The following is a 21,988-nucleotide window of genomic DNA, read 5'->3' on the forward strand; positions in this document are numbered from 1 at the left end:
TGGGACTTCCCTACCAGAAGGGGAAGAGGAATCTCAAGCTGCAGTGGAGCTGTGGGCCAGCCAGCTGGTTTTCCCTGAATGTCTTCTTGAATGTGCAGAAAGCTGGGATATCACTATGCCCAGTATTGTGGTCTAAATACTTTTGTCCCCCACCCCCACCAACCTAATCCTTATGTTGAAAGCCTCATGCTGAAGATGATGGTATTAGGAAGTAGGGTCTTTGGGAGGTGATTAGGTCCTAACGGTGAAACCCTAATGAATGGGACCAGTGTTCTCATCATATGTCACTGAGAGCTCCCTTGCCTCTTCTGCCATGTGAGGATACAGGAAGTGGGTGGTCTGCAACCTGAAAGAGGGCCTTCATCTGACCACGTTGGCACATTGATCTTAGATGTCCAGCTGCCAGAACTGTGAGAAATACATTCCCATTGTTTATAAGCCACTCAGTCTGTGGTAGTATTTAATAGCAAGCCAAATGGACTGAGATACCTACCCACCATGGTAACTAGACATAGTGCACCAATTTCCCTCGAAATTGGTGAGCAGATACTTTAAAACTTCCGGCTACCTCATCAACAGTAATCTTACCATTAACCATAACAGTACTCAGCCTACACATGACACCAGCATGGAGACCAAGGATGATACCTGTTCTGTCAGTCTGGGGCATGACTGGACCTGGAAACATGCCAGACATCAGCCCCACTGCACAGTTCAGTGGGCAGCAATCAGGCAGATAAGCTCTAAAGGCAGGAAAATTGGGAATGGGGGTGGGGAGGACAGAGTGGCCGTCATTCACAACATAGCAGCCTGCCTAGCCTGGGGCTCATCTCTCTCAACTTTGTTTAGTTAGGAGAGAACACAGAACTGAATGCCCAAGGCCCAGCTGTGATTCATGCTGACAGTTTGCTCTCTCCTGAACCTGAGTGAGGATACATCCCTGACAAGCAATGCCAGGGCTCTTTGTCTGTATTTCTGGAAGTCCCATGTCTATTTCCCCAGCAGCAGGGGTCCCAGTACCCTAGGCAGAGTGTCAAAGAAGGCCTATGTTAGAGCCTATGCAGGGAGGAAGCAGCCTGGGCTTGGGGTCTGTGAAATACTATGACAGCCCTGACTGGAGCAGAGGCATAGCAGGGATCAGCAGTTCTCTTCAGACCAGATGACCACTGACCAACAAGGGGAAGGACAAGTCCTGACAAGGGTCCTCATGGACCCTAAGCGCCAATCTCCAGCTGTTCAGGGGGAACTAAGGAAAGAGGAGAGGCAGATAGCTGGGGGAAACATGGGCTATAGCCCAAGTACCATGGCTGGGATGAGAGCCAGGCCATCCTTGTTCTGAGCTGCTCCCAGGCTTGCTTCTCACAGCTGACAGTGCCCAAAGGCCAGGCACACAGGCCCTCAAGCCCAAATAAGCTTCCTGCCTTTCCCCCCATGCCCTTTTACTCCAGCTCTCCTATACCCATCAAGCTGCTCTTTACTGTTAAGTGTTTTGTTCATGCTGATCTGCCTGGATTGACTCCCTCTTTGCCCCATCCAGCTTTTCCACGTAACTTTTCCTCATTCTTTAAATTACACCTTAGACATCAACATGCTGGGAGCCTTCCCAGACAAGCTCCTCCTGGCCCTGATCCTAGCTGAGTAGCAGCCTATTGATCCCGTAGTGTCTTGATCTCCCTGTATCATTGCATTGACTACAATCTATCAATAGAATCTGTTTGCCTTCCCCTACTGCACTGTGGACTCTCAAAGAATGATTCTTATTTGTCTTTGGCACCCCTGTTCTAGATCTAACATGAGATGAAAACTGAAGATGTAAGTTGTCCAGTTGTATCTGACTCTGCAACCTCATGGACTGTAGCCCACTAGGCTTCTCTGCCCAAGGGATTTCCAAGGCAAGAACACTAGAGTAGGTTGCCATTTCCTTCTCCAGGGGATTTTCCCAACCCAGGGATTGAACCTGGGTCTCCTGCATTGCAGGTGGATTCTTTACCATCTGAGCCACCAGGGAAGAGGTATTAGTTAATTTTTCTTAAATTGAAGAACTCTCCCACAACCTCAATAGTACAGGGCTTTTGAAACTGAGAGGAAATAAGTAATCTCTTCTTGCCTTCCAGGTACACATGGCTTCAGCAGCCTTCCTACTCAGGGTTTATACATTCTTCCATCTTCCCACTGGTACTACCATCTACTTACTACCTGCCTTTCCCTCACCCCAATTCCCATCTTCTAGATCAACTTAGGGCCAAAGCTGCTCTGCCTCACAGGTGAGAATGGGCCCATCCAAGTTTAAAATTCCCATTGGATTTTGTGACGAGTGGGGTTAGGAAGTAGTGCGGAATAGTAGAGAGAATCAGCACTGGTGTCAGACAGACCTGGGTTTGAATCTCATCTCATTTACCAGTTGTATGAATCAAGATGAGTTTCTACACTTCGCTGAGCCTGTTTTCTGTGTATAAAACATAAAGACTAATAATGCCTTAGGACAGGTTCCTCCAGAAGTGGACCTAATTTGAGTGTCGTTCAATTGGGAAGCAATCCAGGCTAGGGTTAGGATTAGGGCAATGCATGTGAAGTACCTAGCTACAAAATGTGGAGAAACCCTTTGAAGTTCATACTAGTATCAACTCTTACTTTACACGAACTAAAGAGTGAGGGTCCCTCACCTTAGTCCCAGCCCTGATCCAGGAAGTACTGACAGGGGAGCCGGAAATGAGATAGGAAGGGAAGGAAGTCAACAGAGCATACATAATTAAGTTACTGCTGAGCTGAGAGCTCCTGAGGTTCAAGCCCTGAAGGAACTCTGGAAGACATGTAGAATGAACCTAAGTGAGGTGAGGAAGCTGGGAAATTTATCCTCCAAATTCCATTTTCACTGGTTGAGGGCTGCCTCAGAGGCCCTCACTTCCTGGCACTCCCAGCTCTGCTGCACACTAGCCTAGAGAAGTGCTAAGGCAGAGAGTTGCAGGTCCTTGCAATAGGACCCTGTGGGTATGTAGTAGAACAATGAGTGCCCAGGGGAAATGGGCAAGGCACAGCCTCGGCTAGAGGGCTGTTATAAGGATGAAGTGAAATAACACAACCACCATCCCGAATAGAAAAGTTACCTTCTCCTTCCCCATTCATCACAATGCCTTGTGAAGTTCACGGAGTTTCCCAGCTCCTCGAGTTGGCAACACTAGCAGAACAGCTGCTTCCCATCTTTAAGAAGTAAAACAAAAACAAGAAACAAAACCCCAAAACCTGATGGCCTGAGGCAAGCTTGACATCTGAGTTTGCTGTGGAAGGCTAGTACTTGATGGAACTAAGGTCATCAAACTGTATCCTCTCACATCTGCACATCACCCCTCTGGCTTTTCCACCTCTCACCGTGACACTACTTAAGACATACAAAACTAGCATCACATTGAAATAACAACTACTGCCATTCACTCACCTTCTATGAGATAGATACTGTGCTTTTATATACATAATCTTACTCTTTAGAGCCCTGTAAGCTTTCCCCCAATTTATAGAAAAGGAAACTAGGTCTCATAGATGTTAACTTGTATCAGAAGCAGAGCTTCAGATTCACTTCAATTCAGTTGCTCAGTCGTGTTTGACTCTTTGTGACCCCATGAACTGCAGCACACCAGGCTTCCCTGTCCATCACCAACTCCCAGAGTCTACTCACTCATGTCCATTGAGTCAGTGATGGCATCCACCCATCTCATCTTCTGTTGTCCCCTTCTCCCACCTTCAATCTTTCCCAGCATCAGGGTCTTTTCAAATGAGTCATTTCCTTGCATCAGGTGGCCAAAGTTTCAAGCTGATGTCATATTCTTTCCACTGACTTTGTCTCTTCACTGTCTAAGGTCCCTCACACAGGACCACCAGTATTGGGAGAATAAGACAAATGAGCAAGCAGCCTTTACCAAAGATAGAGGTGGAGGGCCTAGGGAGATGGCTGTTTTCTCCTGATTCCACATTAGTTAACAAATAAGCCTATCAGTAGTAGTCCCGCTGATCTACACCCTCCTCCAACAATTTCCCACTGATTCATGTTCTAGGGAGACTGCTCAATTATTAAGTTAAATAATTCCCTTTCCAGAATCAGCCCTTTCCCTATTCTTATCTCCAGGCAGAGAGATAAACATACTACCCCATTTATAGAACTTTACCTCCAATAAACTGCCGTTTACTGAGAAAGAAAACTAGTGAAAGTTAAAGTCATGGGACATAACTGATAAACTACTTCTCATTAGAAGGAAAACGGGAAAATAATCAATACTAGCATTTTTGTTAGGACTGAAGAGGCAGAGCACTGTAGTCTCACTGCCAAGGACAAAAAGTGTTTTTTATTTTTTCACCCTAAGCCTGTTTCCTCATCCGAAAATTGGGGGGGGGATAATACCTACCTTATAAGGTTGCTGTGAGGATTAAACAAAGGCACACACGTTGTCTAAACCATAGCAAATGCTCAAAAAATAACAGCAATTATGTGATGCTGGCCACAATGTCAGTGCCATCCAACACCATGACATGGAAGAAACAGAGTGAGCCTGCCATCCCGCCTTCTTCTAACTCTTAAGAGCTTGTATGCAAAGGCAGCTAGGCAGGAAACAGTACATTAAAAGCCTGTGCTGTGTCCTACATCCAGCTATCTCTGAACTTCCCAGTCTAACATATACTTCACATTTGTTTTAAAATAAAGGAAGGACTTCCCTGGTGGTCCAGTGGCTAAGACTCTGAGCTCCCAATGCAGGGGGCCTGGGTTGATCCCCAGTCAGGGAACTAGTTCCCATATGCTGCCAAGAGTCTGCATGTCAAACTAAAGATTCTGCATGCCACAACTAAGACCCAGTGCAAATAAATGAATTAAAATATTAAATTTTAAAAAATAAAGGAAAAGAAAATTTTGGACTTGGTAAATCAGAAGTCAGGAGAGTCTGAGTGGTGCCCCATTTATCCTGCCCCAAGATCCTTTCCTGCTTGGTAGTCACCTCATATCAACTTCCACTAAGACATCAAATCAACTTGGGCCAATGCTAGTTTTCTCAACATCCTTGTTTGGTCATCTCCCTTAAGTAGTTGCTTCTGCCATTCAACATCCTCTCATCTTTGGAGTCTATCTGTACACTGAGGATAGACCACAGCTCTGTTCTTCACTGGAAGATCCTGAGCAACGAGGTTAAGAACATGCATTCTTCTACTGATGTACTGAAATGGAAGTTACTTCCTGTTGCTGCTATGACCTCTGATGGCAAGAGAAGCAATTTCAGCTTTAGCAGATGAATATGCAAGGCATCCCCACTGGTTAATCCAGAAAGAAAAAATAATTGTATAGAAATTAATAACTTGAGAGTTCATTTACAAATTCCTGGAAAGAATGACTGGACATATTTCTTCAAAGGTCCTGTGCTCTGGCTGAGAATTCTTAACTGGGTGAGGCAGCAAGATGAAGTGACAAGTCACTGAACAGTAAGGACAGGAGAACAGAAGTAGCATTCAATCCCTTGGCATCTTCCAGAATGATGTCAGAGAAGGTCAAAACAGTAAAACTGTACACTACACATTCAGTGAATATAGGCAGTATGTCAGAGACCAGTAATGGAATTCCAAAACATACAATTTATGAGTCTGAGAACTAGCTCCATAATTAAAACACCCCTCCCCAAGCCCTGCAACACAGAGACAAAAAGGAAACTCTCCATCTTATTGAAATAAGACTTCATACAAACATAGATAAATATACTTAAATTGTCTTTTTAACTATACTTGAATTCAAACAGATTGTTACAAAACAAAACACTACACACAGTTGTCTGTATAGCTCATAGAAAACATAAAAACCAGAATGCTGAGTAGATGCTGGTAGTAGAAACTGTAGGGACAAAACTTCCTTAACAATGAACTGCAGGCCACTAAGGCTTAATAAACATGGCAGACTTCTATTGCTAATGATTTCGTCAACCTTCGGACCCTAGAAATTCAGGATTTCCTCCTCCTTCCTCTGCCTGGTTTGGTTTGTGTCTGGCTACGTGGCTGGACAATAAGCTGCTTTTTAAAGTCCACTAAGCAATCTGTGGCTTCTGAAACAGAAACAAAAGACTTGATGGGAGACTCATTTGAATTGAGATGTGTAAGGGAATTCTGCATCTCTCTGCTGCAGCCTGCTTCTTCTAGCCCTGGTGAAGACACCCTAGAGAGGAGAAAAAAACATCAGAATTCACGATACACCTACTAATAAGCAATAAGTATGTGTCTCAGGGGTATTTACATATACTACTAGCTCACATAATCTTTGGAATAATTCAATCAGATAAGTACTGTCATTTCCCTTTCACAGATGAGGACACTGGGTAAATCATACACCCAAAGCCACACAGTCAGGCAGTGAGGAAATGAGGATTCAGACCCAAATTCCCAAATTGTTTGACTTCTAAGTCAAAAGATGAGGGCTGGGTGGGGATAGACAGGCAAAAAAGAGTAAGACAGCTTTTTCTGTGCTTATATTAACACCAGGAATGAACGGAGGTAGTCATCCAATTCTTAGCCTAGACATATGAGGGTCACAGAGTTATATCAAGAATGGTCACACAGCTCCACAGCTTTCTACTTTAACTGTTTGAATACCACATTATACACAGAATACAGGACCAGGCCTGTTTCTAAAACTGCTGACAGCCACACTTCAATGCACACCTCAACTCACCTGAAGGCTCCTGTTTCTGAAAACTTGGTCTTTATCTCTGTATCTGTGATAGGAGAGAAAAAGTAATAATCTTTTTAGTAGTGCTACAATCATAATACTTTTCACTGTTCATGTGCTTCCTATGTTCTGGGCACTGTTCTTCATCAGGCTTATCCAGGTGGCTCAGATCTCCAATCCCCAGACCAATGGAATCTGAGCATTAGCATCCAATAGGCTTAGCTGCAGAAGTACAGAGGTGAATACTTTTGAATGAATAACCACTGAATAAACCTACTTCAAATCTGGACTTGAGGAACAACGAGTTGCCAAGATATATATGCTACCTGCAGATCTATAATCTGCTGACCTAAAGGCAGCAGGCTATGGGGCTCAGAGAGGCAGCCTTTTTATAGTCATCAGAAGACACAACAGATTTACTTGGTGGGAATGAACTATTAGAACTAGATGGCAAGCAAATCTCATCAGACCTAAGCAAAAGTTCTTCTTTCATCTACGTCTAGTAAATTTTAACAAAAGCAACTATCAACAAGAACAATAATAATAATAGCAGCTAACATTTATCAAGAGCCTATTTACATCAGGGAATATATATGGAGCTTTACTAGATATAATCCTTTCAATCTATGAAGTTGGTATTACTAACTCTATGCAATGCGACAGACTCTCAGGAGGATAGGTTGAGACACTAAGCTAAAGGTAACATGAATAATGCACAAAACATAAGGAGAAGACAGTAATGTCTGGTTTTCAATGTAAAAGGTATTTAGGGCTTGTGCCATTGCCCTATGATGTGGAAATGTTTTTTCCCCAGTTCAACAGGCAGTAGAGAGCTCAAGCTTTATAAAAGCTGAAACAAAACACGACAAACAAGACCGAGTATTTAATCTTCCTCAGGGAGAGATAATCTAGATCAAGTCTCAAAGGCCAGCTGACTGGGTCAAATGTACACCCTCATAACTCTAGTAAAAACTGTAGTAAAAGAGTTGGTAGTGGCTATGTTTACTGGAAGGCCTTAGGCAGAAGCTCAGAAAACTTGTCCTGAGGGCCTCACCTGCAGTCTTGTACTCAGACTGTTCCAAGAGACGGAGGAGACGGCCTTCATTTTGGCCTTTATCCTGTGTCAGAGAAAAAGTGATGAAAAGGTTACACAGAGAGTCTAAAATACAACTTCCCTAGCCTAGATCACAGATATCTCCAGGAGAGAAGAGGTGTGGAGACACAGCTGAATGGAAGTCTTTTGCTTTCTAATAAAGGAGGGTACACAATTAAAAAAAAAAAAAGGGCTTCCCTGCTGGCTCGGGTGGTAAAGAATCTGCCTGCAATGCAGAAGACCTGGGTTCAAACTCTGGGTCAGGAAGATCCCCTGGAGAAAGAAATGGTAACTCACACCAGTATTCTTGCCTGGAGAATTTCATGGACAGAGCAGCCTGGCAGGCTACAGTCCATGCTGTCTCAAAGAGTCCAACATGACTGAGTGACTTAATCACTTTTACACAGTAAAAAAGCAAACATGATTAATAGATACATCTTTTTGCCAAGAATATATCCAGGAATGGATACCAGAGTCAAGGCAAATTATTCTCAGTTCAGTTTAGTTCAGTCACTCAGTTGTGTTTGACTCTTTGTGACCCCATGGACGGCAGCACGCCAGGCTTCCCTGTCCATCACCAACTCCTGGAACTTGCTCAAACTCATGTCCATTGAATTGGTGATGTCATCCAACCATCTCATCCTCTGTCAACCCCTTCTCCTGCCTTCAATCTTTCCCAGCATTAGGGTCTTTTCCAATGAGTCAGTTCTTCACATTAGGTAGCCAAAGTATTGGAGTTTCAGCTTCAGCATCAGTCCTTCCAATGAATATTCAGAACTGATTTCCTTTAGGATTGACTGGCTTGATCTCCTTGCAGTCAAGAGATTCTCAAGAGTCTTTTCCAACACCACAGTTCAAAAGCATCAATTCTTCAGCACTCAGCTTTCTTTACAGTCCAACTCTCACATCTATACATGACTACTGGAAAAATCACAGCTTTGACTAGATGGACCTTTGTCAGCAAAGTAATGTCTCTGCTTTTTAATATGCTGTCTAAGTCAGTCATGGCTTTTCTTCCAAGGAGATTGCTCTTTACAGCATTGGACTTTACTTCCATCACCAGTAACAACCACGACTGAGCGTTGTTTTCGCTTTGGCTCTGTCTCTTCACTCTTTTTGGAGTTATTTCTCCACTCTTCTCCAGTAGCATGTGGGGTACCTACCGACCTGGGGATTGCATATTTCAGTGTCATATCTTTTTGCCTTTTCATACTGTTCATGGGGTTCTCATGGCAAGAATACTGAAGTGGCTTGCCATTCCCCTCTCCAGTGGACCACACTTTCTCAGAACTCTCCACCATGACCCATCCGTCTTGGGTGGCCCTACATGGCATGGCTCATAGTTTCATTGACACGGCTGTGGTCCATGTGATCAGTTTGATTAGTTTTCTGTGATTGTAGTTTATTCTACAGTAACATTTGACCTATGATAGCTTTGGAGAGATTTAAAACAGAAAATAACAAGTTTCAAGTTAGCTTTTAGAGACAGTGTTGCCAGAGAAAAAACTAGCTCTGTGGTATAAACACATACCCATAAGCCTCAATTCCAAATTACAACCTCAAAAATCACTCCATTCATACAGGGGTCCCTTTTTGCCTTCATGACATATTATGGCTTCTCCATCTTGGTGCGCAGTGATTGCTATGTCAGTAAGTCTAGAATATGGAGCTGCTGCTTTATCTTTAATTTCAAAGCCAAGACTTACTCTTCCTGTTTTCTAATCACAAAGGCCAGAAAGCACATATTCCCAGTGACCAGGGCCAGATCCTACGACTTCCTAATAAGGCTAGGTACATGAGGTGTTCAGCAGAGTTGATCGTGATATGTTCCTGGCAGTGGGGATATTTCTAGAATATACTTTCTGGAAAGTCATTTGGCAATATGTTTCAAGAGATTTTAAAATGTTTAGATTCATTGCCCTAAGAGCTCCACTTCAGGAAATCTATTCTAAGGAAATAATGCAAAGACTAATTAATCCTTTAAACATAGCGTTATAATACAAAAGAACTGGAAACAATCTGAATGTCCAATGATATGAGAATGGTTAATTGACTGTATGATACAAACATTAAGAGTAATTTCAGAAACAGTTTAAAAATATGCTTAGGAAGTTTGTTATGCTACAATGATAACTGTGTATGTACATATACAATTAATTTAAAATGCATAGGAAAAAAAAGACCGGAAAAAAAATAGGCCAAAATACTAAAAGATGTCATCTTTGAGTAACTAAATTATGGGTGATAATTCCCCCTGATTCTTCATACTTTTTTTTTTAATTGCCTGTATTTTCTATATTAAGTGTATACTACTTGAGTATATATTACTTTTTAATTAAAAGAAAAAATAATTTTAAAAAGCACAAATCTAGTTTCAAGATAAACAGAAGAAAAGGAAAGAGGGAGGAAGGGGACAAAGAAAGCCCTGAACAGAAATGTGAAGAACTAGGTACCCTTTCCTAAAACACTCCATACATACCTTTAGGTTCCTCAGCCGCTGTGGACGCGTCCTCCCCGCAGCTGTGCATACTCTCTCACTCTCTTCATGCTCATCTCCTTGGTCGCCTCTTGCAAGCTGGAGACAGGACTCTACATGACACTGGTACTCTCTGAGTGGAACAAGGGATTTACAGAGGTAACATTTCTCATCCCTAGCCAATCAGAAAAAAATGGAGAAAAAGCAGTTAAAAAAAAAAAAAGATTTGCTTTTGCCTCTATGCTCCTAGATACATCTCAAATTGTGTTTTTACATCTTATTCTATGGAGGAGAAATGTCAACCAAAGCAGAATCACTCAGCAGGATCATCAATAAAATGAACCCAATGCCAATCCAAAGGACTGAGTGATTAGTGGTTTTCCCTGGCTGTTTCTTTGTATCCTGCTGTTGCAGCAGTAGGATGATAATGAAATAAGCTCTTCTAACTAACTCAAACAATGCTGATTGCTCTCCAGACATAAAATATTCCGTCAAACTCTTCTCAAATTAAGTGTAATAGTTTTTTCAAAGGGAAGTTAAAAATTTAGACAGAAAAGGGAACACCAAGAGCATTAAATCAAAAATGACATTTCTACCAGGGAGGGTGAACTTGTCTGATTAGTAAATCAAGTCTGTCTATATGCTGCCTTCCTCAATTCTACAGCTAGGAAGTTACTAAAACCATGTGGTTCTGCCAGAGGCTTTTGCATAACTTCATATATACAGCTATTTTTATCTTTTTATAATGTAGACTTTGTGTAAACAGAGGAAATTATGTCCTTGAGGTAAAGTTTATTGGGCATCAGTGAAAATGGAATCACTGGAGACAAAGGAAGAAAATGAACATTCATGATGTATTTTCTCTATGGTGAGAACTGGTGCATGGTCCTTTAAACACAATTTGTCAATTAATTCCTTGGCCAGGTTAGGAAGGCACTACTCTCCCCAATGTTCTATAGCTAATAATTGTCAGAAGCCAGGTCTGCCTGACTCATAAGATCATCTTAGTTTTACAAAGCTAAAGAAAACCTTCCAAAACTTCTGGCTGTTGCCACTCAGTTACTACAGAAAGATTTAGACTGCCTTTAAGAAGTTTCTCTGAGAGGTCTTTAAAATAGGAGAAATAAGTCTCTCAAGTAATTAATCATCAGAGAGACTACAAGTGAAATTCTGCTTTATGAGAAAAGTTAGACTAGTGTACCTTTCAAGGTTTATCCATCAATGTAAAAAGCATTATTAATACCCTACTTACATGAGAGATGCAGCACTGTAAAAGCAGCATAAGTGTTTGAGTCAGGTAGACTTTGCCAGTTCTGGCCACATGATCATAACCAGTTACCTAATTTCTCTTCAGTTACCTAATTTCTCTTCAGTTTCTATATCTATTTTTAAAAAAGAAAAAAATACTACCATATCAACAATTGTGATAGTTATGAAGTAAATAAAGCACTCAGCACAGTGGCTGGCACATAATATTAAAAGCTCAACAAAGAGGTATTACTGTTATTGCTGTCTCACACACATTCTATTAGATGCTGGGGATATAAACATGAATGAAGGCAAGTATCTGTCTTCAAATATTATAACTCACAGCCTAGCCAGGGAGACAGAAATGTCAAAAATCAAAGAAAAAAGATTAGTGCAACAGTGTGATGAATACAGTCCTAGAAGAATATCTGCATGATGGTAGGAGTCTAAAAAAAGGAAGTGGATCAGCTCTGCTCAATTGGATTAAGGAAGGCAGCTATGAAATTTAGAGTCTAAGACAGGATCTGTGTTTCAAAGAAAAATGTTTCTAATTACTAACTGCTCTAATGTATTGTTGGTGATATCTTTACTTTTAGGAGGTAGCACTTATACTTGACCTCCCCTTGCCTCTGCCTCCACTGGGAACGGATGTGCATTCTTAGTCAAGCTGCAACCCACAACCCAAGAAAGTCTTCAATATTGCCCAACTTGTTGCAACTCAACTTCTGTACCATGACATTGCAAAATAGCTCACTACTTCCCCAAAGCACCAACACCAAAAAACACAAATTCAAAGAAAACAGAAAGCTCAGAGCAATGTGGAAGTGGAGTAGGTGGCAGGGTCTTTTCAGAGTAGCAAAAAGGGACACAAGAGGCCACCAATACTGACATAAACTGAGAATACTAAAAGAAATTCAGGCGTTAAGCAAAGATTTGATTGCCTGGTCAAAGAAACCCAGAGTAAGAGAGGAACTGGTCTCTCATTCGGTCTAAGCAATGGTATGTTAAGCAAGAGCTCTGTAAACACAGTGCACCTACTTACTTGTCAATGTCTAGGGAAGTCTGAGCAGTTGTCACACTGTCACGTCTGTTCAAGGCCTCTCTTTGACTCCGAGTCAACACTTTCAACAAAAAAAGAAAGACAAGAAATAAAACAAAACAAAAAAAGAAGCAAATCTGTTAGCTGGCAGTAGAATGTAAATATAAAATGTATTGGAAGTAGAAAAGTTTAAAATTCTGTTCCAAATGGGAGAGGTGACTAGGAAACCTCTGCCTTTCTACTATAGAAAATATTACTTGCATAATTGGACTGAAACTGACAGCAGCAAGGTATTTCCATATTTGCAATGAGATCTATTTTTCCTCTATTTGCCATTAGATCTAAAGATCTATTCCACACCAAGAAAAGTTTCTGTGTACTATCTCAATTTGTAGAACTCAGGAGAAGGATTTATACTTTCCCAATGAACATTCTGTCTGGTGTGATACATGCTCCAATAAGATGCTTTTTGATACATAGCAATGACAGCTACATCTGAGTGCCAACATTAGCTCCAATCTTTATAAAACACTGGAAAGGGTTCCATTTACCAGTGAGAAAAGCAGAGCTCAGAACAGCTGACACAATCAGTCTTTTCCACTACACTAGGACCACCTCCTCCTAATTCTAGTGAATACAGACAGCTTTAGCCCAGGTGGCATACAAATTCTTTTCTCATACCAAAAGGTATAAAAAGCACATTCTCTTAAAGGGTTTTGGAAGTTAATTAACCAACTCTTTTTCAGTCTTCATTCCTTGCAGTTAACAAGAATTATGAATTATCTCACTTTAAACCTTGCCTTTGTCCCTCTTGACACTTGAAATTCCCATGACAGAAGATTTAGAAAGGTTATCAGTTCACAAAATAATTTAGGTTGTGGAAGCATTTACCTAAACCAGAGGTTAGCCAATTTTTTCTATACAGGACCAGACAGTAAGTAGTTTAGGCTTAGAAGGCCATATGGTCTCTGTCACAACTACTCAACTGGGCATGAGCGTTCCTATAGTAGGAAGGCAGCCACGGACAACATTATAATGGGGTGTGGTGTGTGTTAAGTAACTGCAGTCATGTCCGACTCTTTTGCAACCCTATGGACTATAGGCTTCCCATCAGGCTTCTCTGTCCATGGGATTCTCCAGGCAAGAATACTGGAGTGGGTTGCCATGTCCTTCTCCAGTGGATCTTCCCAACTCAGGATAGAACCCAGGTCTCTGGCATTGCAGTCAGATTCTTCACCATCTTAAAACTTTATTTACAAAAACAGATGTCTGACTGTATTTGGCTCTGGCTGGCCATAGTTTACCTACCCTTCTAGTCCAACCTTCCACTCATAAAAATGCCTCTAAAAGTATTCCTGACAAGTGATTATACAGTCTCAACTGACTATGTCCAATTACTGAGGAGAATTCACTTCCTCCTAGAGAAACCCATTCTACTGCTACACAACAATTCTAGCTCAATCTGCATTTACGGGCTGTATGGATACGTTTACCCCCCTTTTCCACAAGTCAGTTCTTTGAACATGGAACAAGCTGCATTACTTGTAACCTTCAAAACAGGTATTATATCTAGTCATTAAGCCAATCTGTAATAAGACTTGGAATACAGATACTTTTGAGGGCCTAAGGTAGCTCTAATCCTTTTAATGATCCTCCAGAGACTCATGGGCTGCCATCTATGCGGTCGCACAGAGTCGGACACGACTGAAGCAACTTAGCAGCAGCAGCAGCAGCAGCAGCAGAGACTGGTATTATTATTCTGTCCTATTTTAAAGGTACAAAAATAAACTCAAAGGAATTGACTTTGCCAAGCTATCACAACTAGGAAGAACAACCCAGGACACAGTCTAGATCTGTCTGATTCTTATACCCATGTTTTATCTTTCGCATTAACCTCTACATATACCCCAATCTGCTAAATCTTCCATATGTGTGGCACCCCAAAACAGACCCAATATTCCCACAAGCAATCTGACCAGTAAAGAGAACACAAGTACCACAAGCTACCCTATCCAGACTAATTCAGCCAAGCCTGTGACAATCCTGATATTCTATTGACTTAAACTGAACTTCAAGGCAATTAAGATATATCCCCCTTCCTCCCAAATCATCTTCAAAATGCTATCAAGAAGGTCTCCTAATTCTATATTTGGGTAACTAAATTGTTGGGTATTTTTCCCCTTCAACAGGGCTTTATATTTATCCCTGTTCTTTTCAGTTGCACACTGCAGTCTGTTGAGATCATCTGAAGTCTTGATACTGTCATCTGATGTTATACTAGCTCTCTGTTCCAGCTCTGGTTCATCTGCATATATGACAAGCATGCTTTCTACATCTTCATCCAAGTCACTGGGGAAAAATGGTTGTAAATGATTAGGCCAAGGACACAGAAAACTGTGGCATGTTACCAGAGAAGCCTATCTTCTCCTACTCCAAATTTCCTTTAAATACTTAATCAAGCAAATATTTACTGAGAATCTTTAATATGCGAGTAATTTGGAGAGATAACAGGAAATTATGAGGCATGGTCCTTTCTCTTAAGGAGCACACAATTTACTAAGGGAGACAGCACAGACACTAAAATCACTGTAATACAATGTTAAAGAGATATGTAAAATAAAACATGATCATATACAGAAGCAACTATAATGTCTTGTCTCTGGGGAGGATGTCAGGGACACCAGGGGACTAGAATAGGCAGTAGGCATATTTTTCACTATATAGTTTTCTATACTACTAAATTAAAAATTTTACAAAGTATGCATTTACCTGAAAAGAATGAAAACTGTAATTCAAAAATATATGTATCCCTATGGTCACTGCAGCATTATTTACAATAGCCAAGATATGGAAGCAATGTAAGTGTAACAGATGAATGGATAGAGAAGAGGTGATATGTGCATCAATGGAATATTATTCAGACATTAAAAAAAAAAAAGCCCTTGCCATTTGCAGCAACACGGATGGACCTAGAGGGTATTATGCTAAGTGATGTAAGTCAGACAGAGACAGACAAGCACTACATGATCTCACCTATATGTAGAATCTAAAAAATAAAACAAACAAATATAACAAAACAGAAACTGAGTCACAGAAACAAAGAACAAATAGGGAGTTGCCAGGGGTGGGCAGCAGGGGGCAGGGGGGCATGGACAGGAATTAGGTGAGGGAGATTAAGAAGTACAAACTTCCAGTTAGAAAATTTAAAAAAATTTTTTTTTTTAATTTCTCCCTTTTCTCTTCAAAGGGAGAAAAAGAGACCAGCTTATAGTGAGGACTTAGGCACAAATTAGACTAGATAATCTAAGTTCCCTCCAACTAAGAGATTTTATAAGTAAAACTAAAGTACTGCAAGAGAAAAACATCCTGGACATAGTTGTATAACCACCTACAAAACCCACCTCCTATTCTATCAGCTAACCCACATTTCTCCAACTTATGTACAAGGACTCTGAGAGATTTTATCAAGTGCCTTGCTGAAATCAATTCTTAAAAGATAGGCATTTCAGACTACATAAACCTTTAAGTGTTTGCCACCTCCTCTCTATTTGTCTCCCATCTTGACTATCAAGTATTTTTCCAAAAGAAATACTTAGAAACCACTCCACAAACAGGGCTGGGAAAGAAATTAAGTGTTTACAGAACTTTATATTAATATTAATATGAAGGTGAAGGTGTTAAGTCACTCAGTCGTGTTCGACTCTTTGCAAACCCATGGACTGTAATCCGCCAGGCTCCTCTGTCCATGGAATTCTCCAGGAAAGAACACTGGAGTGGGTTGCAATTCCCTTCTTCAGGGGATTTTCCCAAGGCAGGGATTGAACTGAAGTTTCCTGCACTGTAGGCATATTCTTTACTGCATAAGCCACCAGGGAAGCTCTCTGTATATTAATTCATACCTGTGTAAATAGCACGTTTCTGTTATTTGTCAGTCATTTTTCTACGTCACAAGAACTTCAGAATCCAGAGATTCCAGATTTTGATTTGATCTCTTTACCATCCCCAACACAGTTTAGCAAAGATTAGATGTTAATAAATATTTGTCAGTTTAAGTCACAGCAAGGGATTCATGGGGAAAAAGGACTCTTATTTTATGAGAACCTTTTCTGTCAGTCAGTTCAGTCGCTCAGTCATGTCTGACTCTTTGCAACCCCATGAATCACACCACGCCAGCCCTCCCTGTCCATCACCATCTCCCGGAGTTCACTCAGACTCACGTCCATTGAGTCCGTGATGCCATCCAGCCATCTCATCCTCGGTCATCCCCTTCTCCTCCTGCCCCCAATCCCTCCCAGCATCAGTCTTTTCCAATGAGTCAACTCTTCGCATGAGGTGGCTAAAGTACTGGAGCTTCAGCTTTAGCATCATTCCTTCCAAAGAAACCCCAGGGTTGATCTCCTTCAGAATGGACTGGTTGGATCTCCTTGCAGTCCAAGGGACTCTCAAGAGTCTTCTCCAACACCACAGTTCAAACGCATCAATTGTTTGGCGCTCAGCCTTCTTCACAGTCCAACTCTCACATCCATACATGACCACACGAGAAACCATACCCTTGACTAGATGGACCTTAGTCGGCAAAGTAACGTCTCTGCTTTTGAATATACTATCTAGGCTGGTCATAACTTTTCTTCCAAGGAGTAAGTGTCTTTTAATTTCATGGCTTCAGTCACCATCTGCAGTGATTTTGGAGCCCAAAAAAATAAAGTCTGACACTGTTTCCACTGTTTCCCCATCTATTTCCCATGAAGTGATGGGACCGGATGCCATGATCTTAGTTTTCTGAATGTTGAGCTTTAAGCCAACTTTTTCACTCTCCTCTTTCACTTTCATCAAGAGGCTTTTTAGTTCCTCTTCACTTTCTGCCATAAGGGTGGTGTCATCCGCATATCTGAGGTTATTGATATTTCTCCCGGCAGTCTTGATTCCAGCTTGTGTTTCTTCCAGCCCAGCGTTTCTCATGATGTACTCTGCATAGAAGTTAAATAAGCACGGTGACAATATACAGCCTTGACGCACTCCTTTTCCTATTTGGAACCAGTCTGTTGTTCCATGTCCAGTTCTAACTGTTGCTTCCTGACCTGCATACACATTTCTCAAGAGGCAGGTTAGGTGGTCTGGTATTCCTATGTCTTTCAGAATTTTCCGCAGTTTATTGTGATCCACACAGTCTAAGGCTTTGGCATAGTGATAGGTTCCTCCCGCAGCTGGGAGGAAACTTTTCTGTACCAGGGACTTAATAAACATAATTGTTAATCTTTACAACAGTCCTGCAAGGCACATATCACTATTTGTATTTTATATATTATGAAATAAACTGACCAAGATCACAAAGCTAAAACAACAAAAAAAGAAACATGGCACCAAGAATAAAATATGAGTCTGACTTTAAAGAAATATATGTTCTTCTCTAAGAGCAGGCTGCCTCTCCTGGGAAATAAGACGGCAAAGGATGGGAAGACAAATATGATAAATGGGCAGGTGGAAAAGAGATTTGGCAGATGGCTGAGAGTTATATGCTAATTCTATATTAAATGTTATGATCAGAGAAGACTTGGACTGGGCCTTGCAGCTACATTTTTCCTTTGAAAACTACCACCCCTACAAAGGAGCAGAAAGGTGGTAAGTTGCTCTAAAAGAGTCTCCTACTCTGGTTTATGAGTGCTGCGAGAGCCATTTCAACTAGCTGCAGGATGAGAATTCAATATGAAACTTAAATCCAAAAACTCAGTTGCTGGTGACAACAGCCAAAGATTTCAAAAGGGAACAATGGAGTCTGAGGACAACTCCAGGAGAACAACTACCTAGGCAAGGTAAGCAAAACAGAAAGGAAGAATATCACTGAGAGCTGAGAGAGCCATTCATCACCCTACAACCATTAACTCAGGTCTTTATAAATCACTGGATGGAAAACACCCTAGGAATCTGTACTTGGGACTTGACTTGGCACTGTCAAGATACAAAGAAGCAGTGACACACAATGGAATAACGTGCATCAACTTTATAGTTAGATTACAAATCTATCCCCAAGTTGGGACTCTACTAGTTGTGTTGCCTTCCATAAGTTACCTACACTCTCCAAGTATCATTTGACTTACCCACAAAATGACATGATAATAAGCATCTATCCCCTTGGGTTTTGGTAAGGCTCACATCAAATAATCCAAATAAGTTTAAGAGTGTTTGTGCACAGAAAGCGCTCAGGGTAACATTCAGTCCAGTTCAGTCGCTCAGTCGTGTCCGACTCTGCGACCCCATGAATTGCAGCTCGCCAGGCCTCCCTGTCCATCACCATCTCCCGGAGTTCACTCAAACTCATGTTCATCAAGTTGGTGATGCCATCCAGCCATCTCATCCTCCATCATCCCCTTCTCCTGCCCCCAATCCCTCTCAGCATCAAAGTCTTTTCCAATGAGTCAACTCTTCGCATGAGGTGGCCAAAGTACTAGAGTTTCAGCTTTAGCATCATTCCTTCCAAAGAAATCCCAGGGCTGATCTCCTTCAGAATGGACTGGTTGGATCTCCTTGCAGTCCAAGGGACCCTCAAGAGTCTTCTCCAACACCACAGTTCAAAAGCATCAATTCTTTGGTGCTCAGCTTTCTTCACAGTCCAACTCTCACATCCACACATGACCACACGAGAAACCATACCTTTGACTAGATGGACCTTTGTTGGCAAAGTAATGTCTTTGCTTTTGAATATGCCATCTAGGTTGGTCATAACTTTTCTTCCAAGGAGTAAGCATCTTTTAATTTCATGGCTGCAGTCACCATCTACAGTGATTTTGGAGCCCCCCAAAATAAAGTCTGACACTGTTTCCACTGGTTCCCCATCTATTTCCCAGGAAGTGATGGGACCATGCCATGATCTTAGTTTTCTGAATGTTGAGCTTTAAGCCAACTTTTTCACTCTCCTCTTTCACTTTCATCAAGAGGCTTTTTAGTTCCTCTTTACTTCCTGCCGTAAGGGTGATGTCATCTGCATATTTGAAGTTATTGATATTTCTCCCAGAAATCTTGATTCCAGCTTGTGCTTCTTCCAGCCCAGTGTTTCTCATGATGTACTCTGCATACAGCTGTTTATTACTATGTAATTCTTGTCACTGCTGCTGCTGCTAAGTTGCTTCAGTCATGTCCGACTCCGTGCGACCCCATAGACGGCAACCCACCAGGCTCCTCCATCCCTGGGATTCTCCAGGCAAGAATACTGGAGTGGGCTGCCATTTCCTTCTCCAATTCTTGTTATTAGTCTTCCGTATTTATTCCTTAGTTGTATCCAAAGATGTAAGCCCATCTTTAAATCAACACCTACCAGCCTATTGGATTAGGTTTTACTCTTAAAAAGCATCACAGAACAATTACCAATACTAAGTAAGCATCAGCACATTTATTTTCAAAATCCAAAGCAGACAAGCAATCAAAAATAAAAACAAAGACCTTGAACTACTGTAAACAGTGAAGACAATGGCTCCTTGAGTTAAAACGTATATATGTACAAAGAAGAGAGATTTGGCAGAAGGACAGAAGTTAGTCTCAGTTTGTCTCCCTCAGCCTCAAAACCACATCAGCAGAAAATAATGGGAGGCTACAGAATTGTTATGTTCCTGTTAAGGCTGACTGTCCTCCAACTTAGCACTTTCTTAGTGAAATGTTAGAGGAAAAAGGAAAGGCCTGCTCCACTTGCATGTTGCCTGCCTCACTGCTGGCAGCCTTTCCTAAGAGACTAGTTCCAACACAAAGGCTATCAAAAGAACTTACCATTATCTACCATTTTGAGACATGCGGCTATTTAAATTTAAATCTCAATTAGAATTAAACATAATTTAAAATTTAGCTAATCAATTACATGAGTTAAATTTTAAGTGTTCAATAACCACATGCGACTTGTGGCTATCATGTTTGGTCCTACTGTTACAGAACATTTCTGTCACTACAGACAGTTCTACTGGCTAGCATTTCTCCTTTAAGAGATAACCAGGATTAACCCTTTATGGCCTTAAACTTGTTTACCTTGGACACCCCGAGAAATTCAAGCTTCCCGTGGCTTCTCTCATCACTTGGATTCTCATTCCCACAGGACTCTAATCTGTCATCTGGGCACACTTTTCTAATATGACTCAGTCTCCCGCTACTGCTCTCATAATAACTGCCCTCTGGAATCTGGGTCACTAATCAAAAAAAAAATCCTTGACGTTCTTAACCTTCTCTGTGAAAGTACTCTTCATCTTCTTGCTGTAACTAAAAGATGGCTGTCCTCTGAAGGCACTGTTTCTCCCTGTATCCTCTCGAGTACTGGCTGTTTCTTCTTCCTTACAACTCAGTACCACTGACCGGAGGTGGAGTAAATACCCTCTTACTCCTCACTGTTGCTTCCAGACTACTGGAAAAACCTCTTTTGAAGCACAAACCATTCTGCTGCGCTTGCTACTCCACCTTGAAGAAGTCATCTACTATCCCCTTCATCACCCACCCCACCCACTTTCCTGGCCATTCACTGAACATTTTAACAGATGACTTACTTTGTTTTTGCCCCTCTTGCCATCATTCTTGATTATTTTAATGCCTATATAGCTGAAGAATTAGCTGAAGAATATGCAAGTTGCAGTTTTTTGTAGTTCAGCCTTAGGTTAGCCATGGTTCAATTCAGTATCTGTCCTCTCACTTCCTTGACCTTTTTGCTATCAGCTCCCATGGATGAGATCTTAGCTTTGCTCAAGTGGGACTGTAAGAGAGAAGTAAGCGTAATGCCTTCAGGTATCCATTGCATGTAATGCATTAACCTGTCCTCTGCATTTAGAAAAGTACCAACCAGTTATGTATCATCCTTGGGACAAGTACGGAAAACATTCCATTCATTTTCTGTATTCTGCGGTTCCAGTGAGGAACTCTGATTGAGCCTGTCAATAATAATCACGCCACTTTCAAGACCACCACCACCTATCTTTTCCAGCTCACTCCTTCTAATACTCTAATTCTAATAATCCTTCAGCCCCACTAGAACATCTAGTTCCAGGCTATCACCTTTTCATTGTCCATCATCCTGTCACATCCTCACTTTCCTTCTTACCTAACTTAGATCTCATGGTGATCATACCAACTATTCCTCTGAATATTTTCTCAACTTATTTCTACTGTTCAGTTCAGTCACTCAGTCGTGTCCAACTCTTTGCGACCCCATGAATCGCAGCACGCCAGGCCTCCCTGTCCATCACCAAATCCCGGAGTTCACTCAGATTCATGTTCATCGAGTCAGCGATGCCATCCAGCCATCTCGTCCTCTGTCGTCCCCTTCTCCTCCTGCCCCCAATCCCTCCCAGCATCGAAGTCTTTTCCAATGAGCCAACTCTTCACATGAGGTGGCCAAAGTACTAGAGCTTCAGCTTTAGCATCATTCCTTCCAAAGAAATCCCAGGGCTGATCTCCTTCAGAATGGACTGGTTGGATCTC

The 21,988-nt window shown here is 41.5% G+C and overlaps 1 protein-coding gene across 1 annotated transcript in view; it reads right to left on the reverse strand.

Annotated features, from left to right (window-relative positions):
- Nucleotides 1–5,645: 5,645 nt before the first annotated feature.
- Nucleotides 5,646–21,988, reverse strand: part of UIMC1 (ubiquitin interaction motif containing 1) — a 129,833-nt gene continuing 113,490 nt past the window's right edge. Inside the window, exons 11-15 of the mRNA XM_052643052.1 lie at nucleotides 12,548–12,626; nucleotides 10,261–10,432; nucleotides 7,743–7,806; nucleotides 6,692–6,734; nucleotides 5,646–6,178 (exon numbers count right to left, since the gene is read on the reverse strand). Of these exons, the coding sequence (XP_052499012.1) occupies nucleotides 5,968–6,178; nucleotides 6,692–6,734; nucleotides 7,743–7,806; nucleotides 10,261–10,432; nucleotides 12,548–12,626 (569 nt within the window). The 3' untranslated portion in view covers nucleotides 5,646–5,967. The remainder of the gene's footprint in view (nucleotides 6,179–6,691; nucleotides 6,735–7,742; nucleotides 7,807–10,260; nucleotides 10,433–12,547; nucleotides 12,627–21,988) is intronic.

This window comes from Budorcas taxicolor, chromosome 7, assembly GCF_023091745.1.
Source record: "Budorcas taxicolor isolate Tak-1 chromosome 7, Takin1.1, whole genome shotgun sequence".
NCBI lineage: Eukaryota > Metazoa > Chordata > Mammalia > Artiodactyla > Bovidae > Budorcas > Budorcas taxicolor.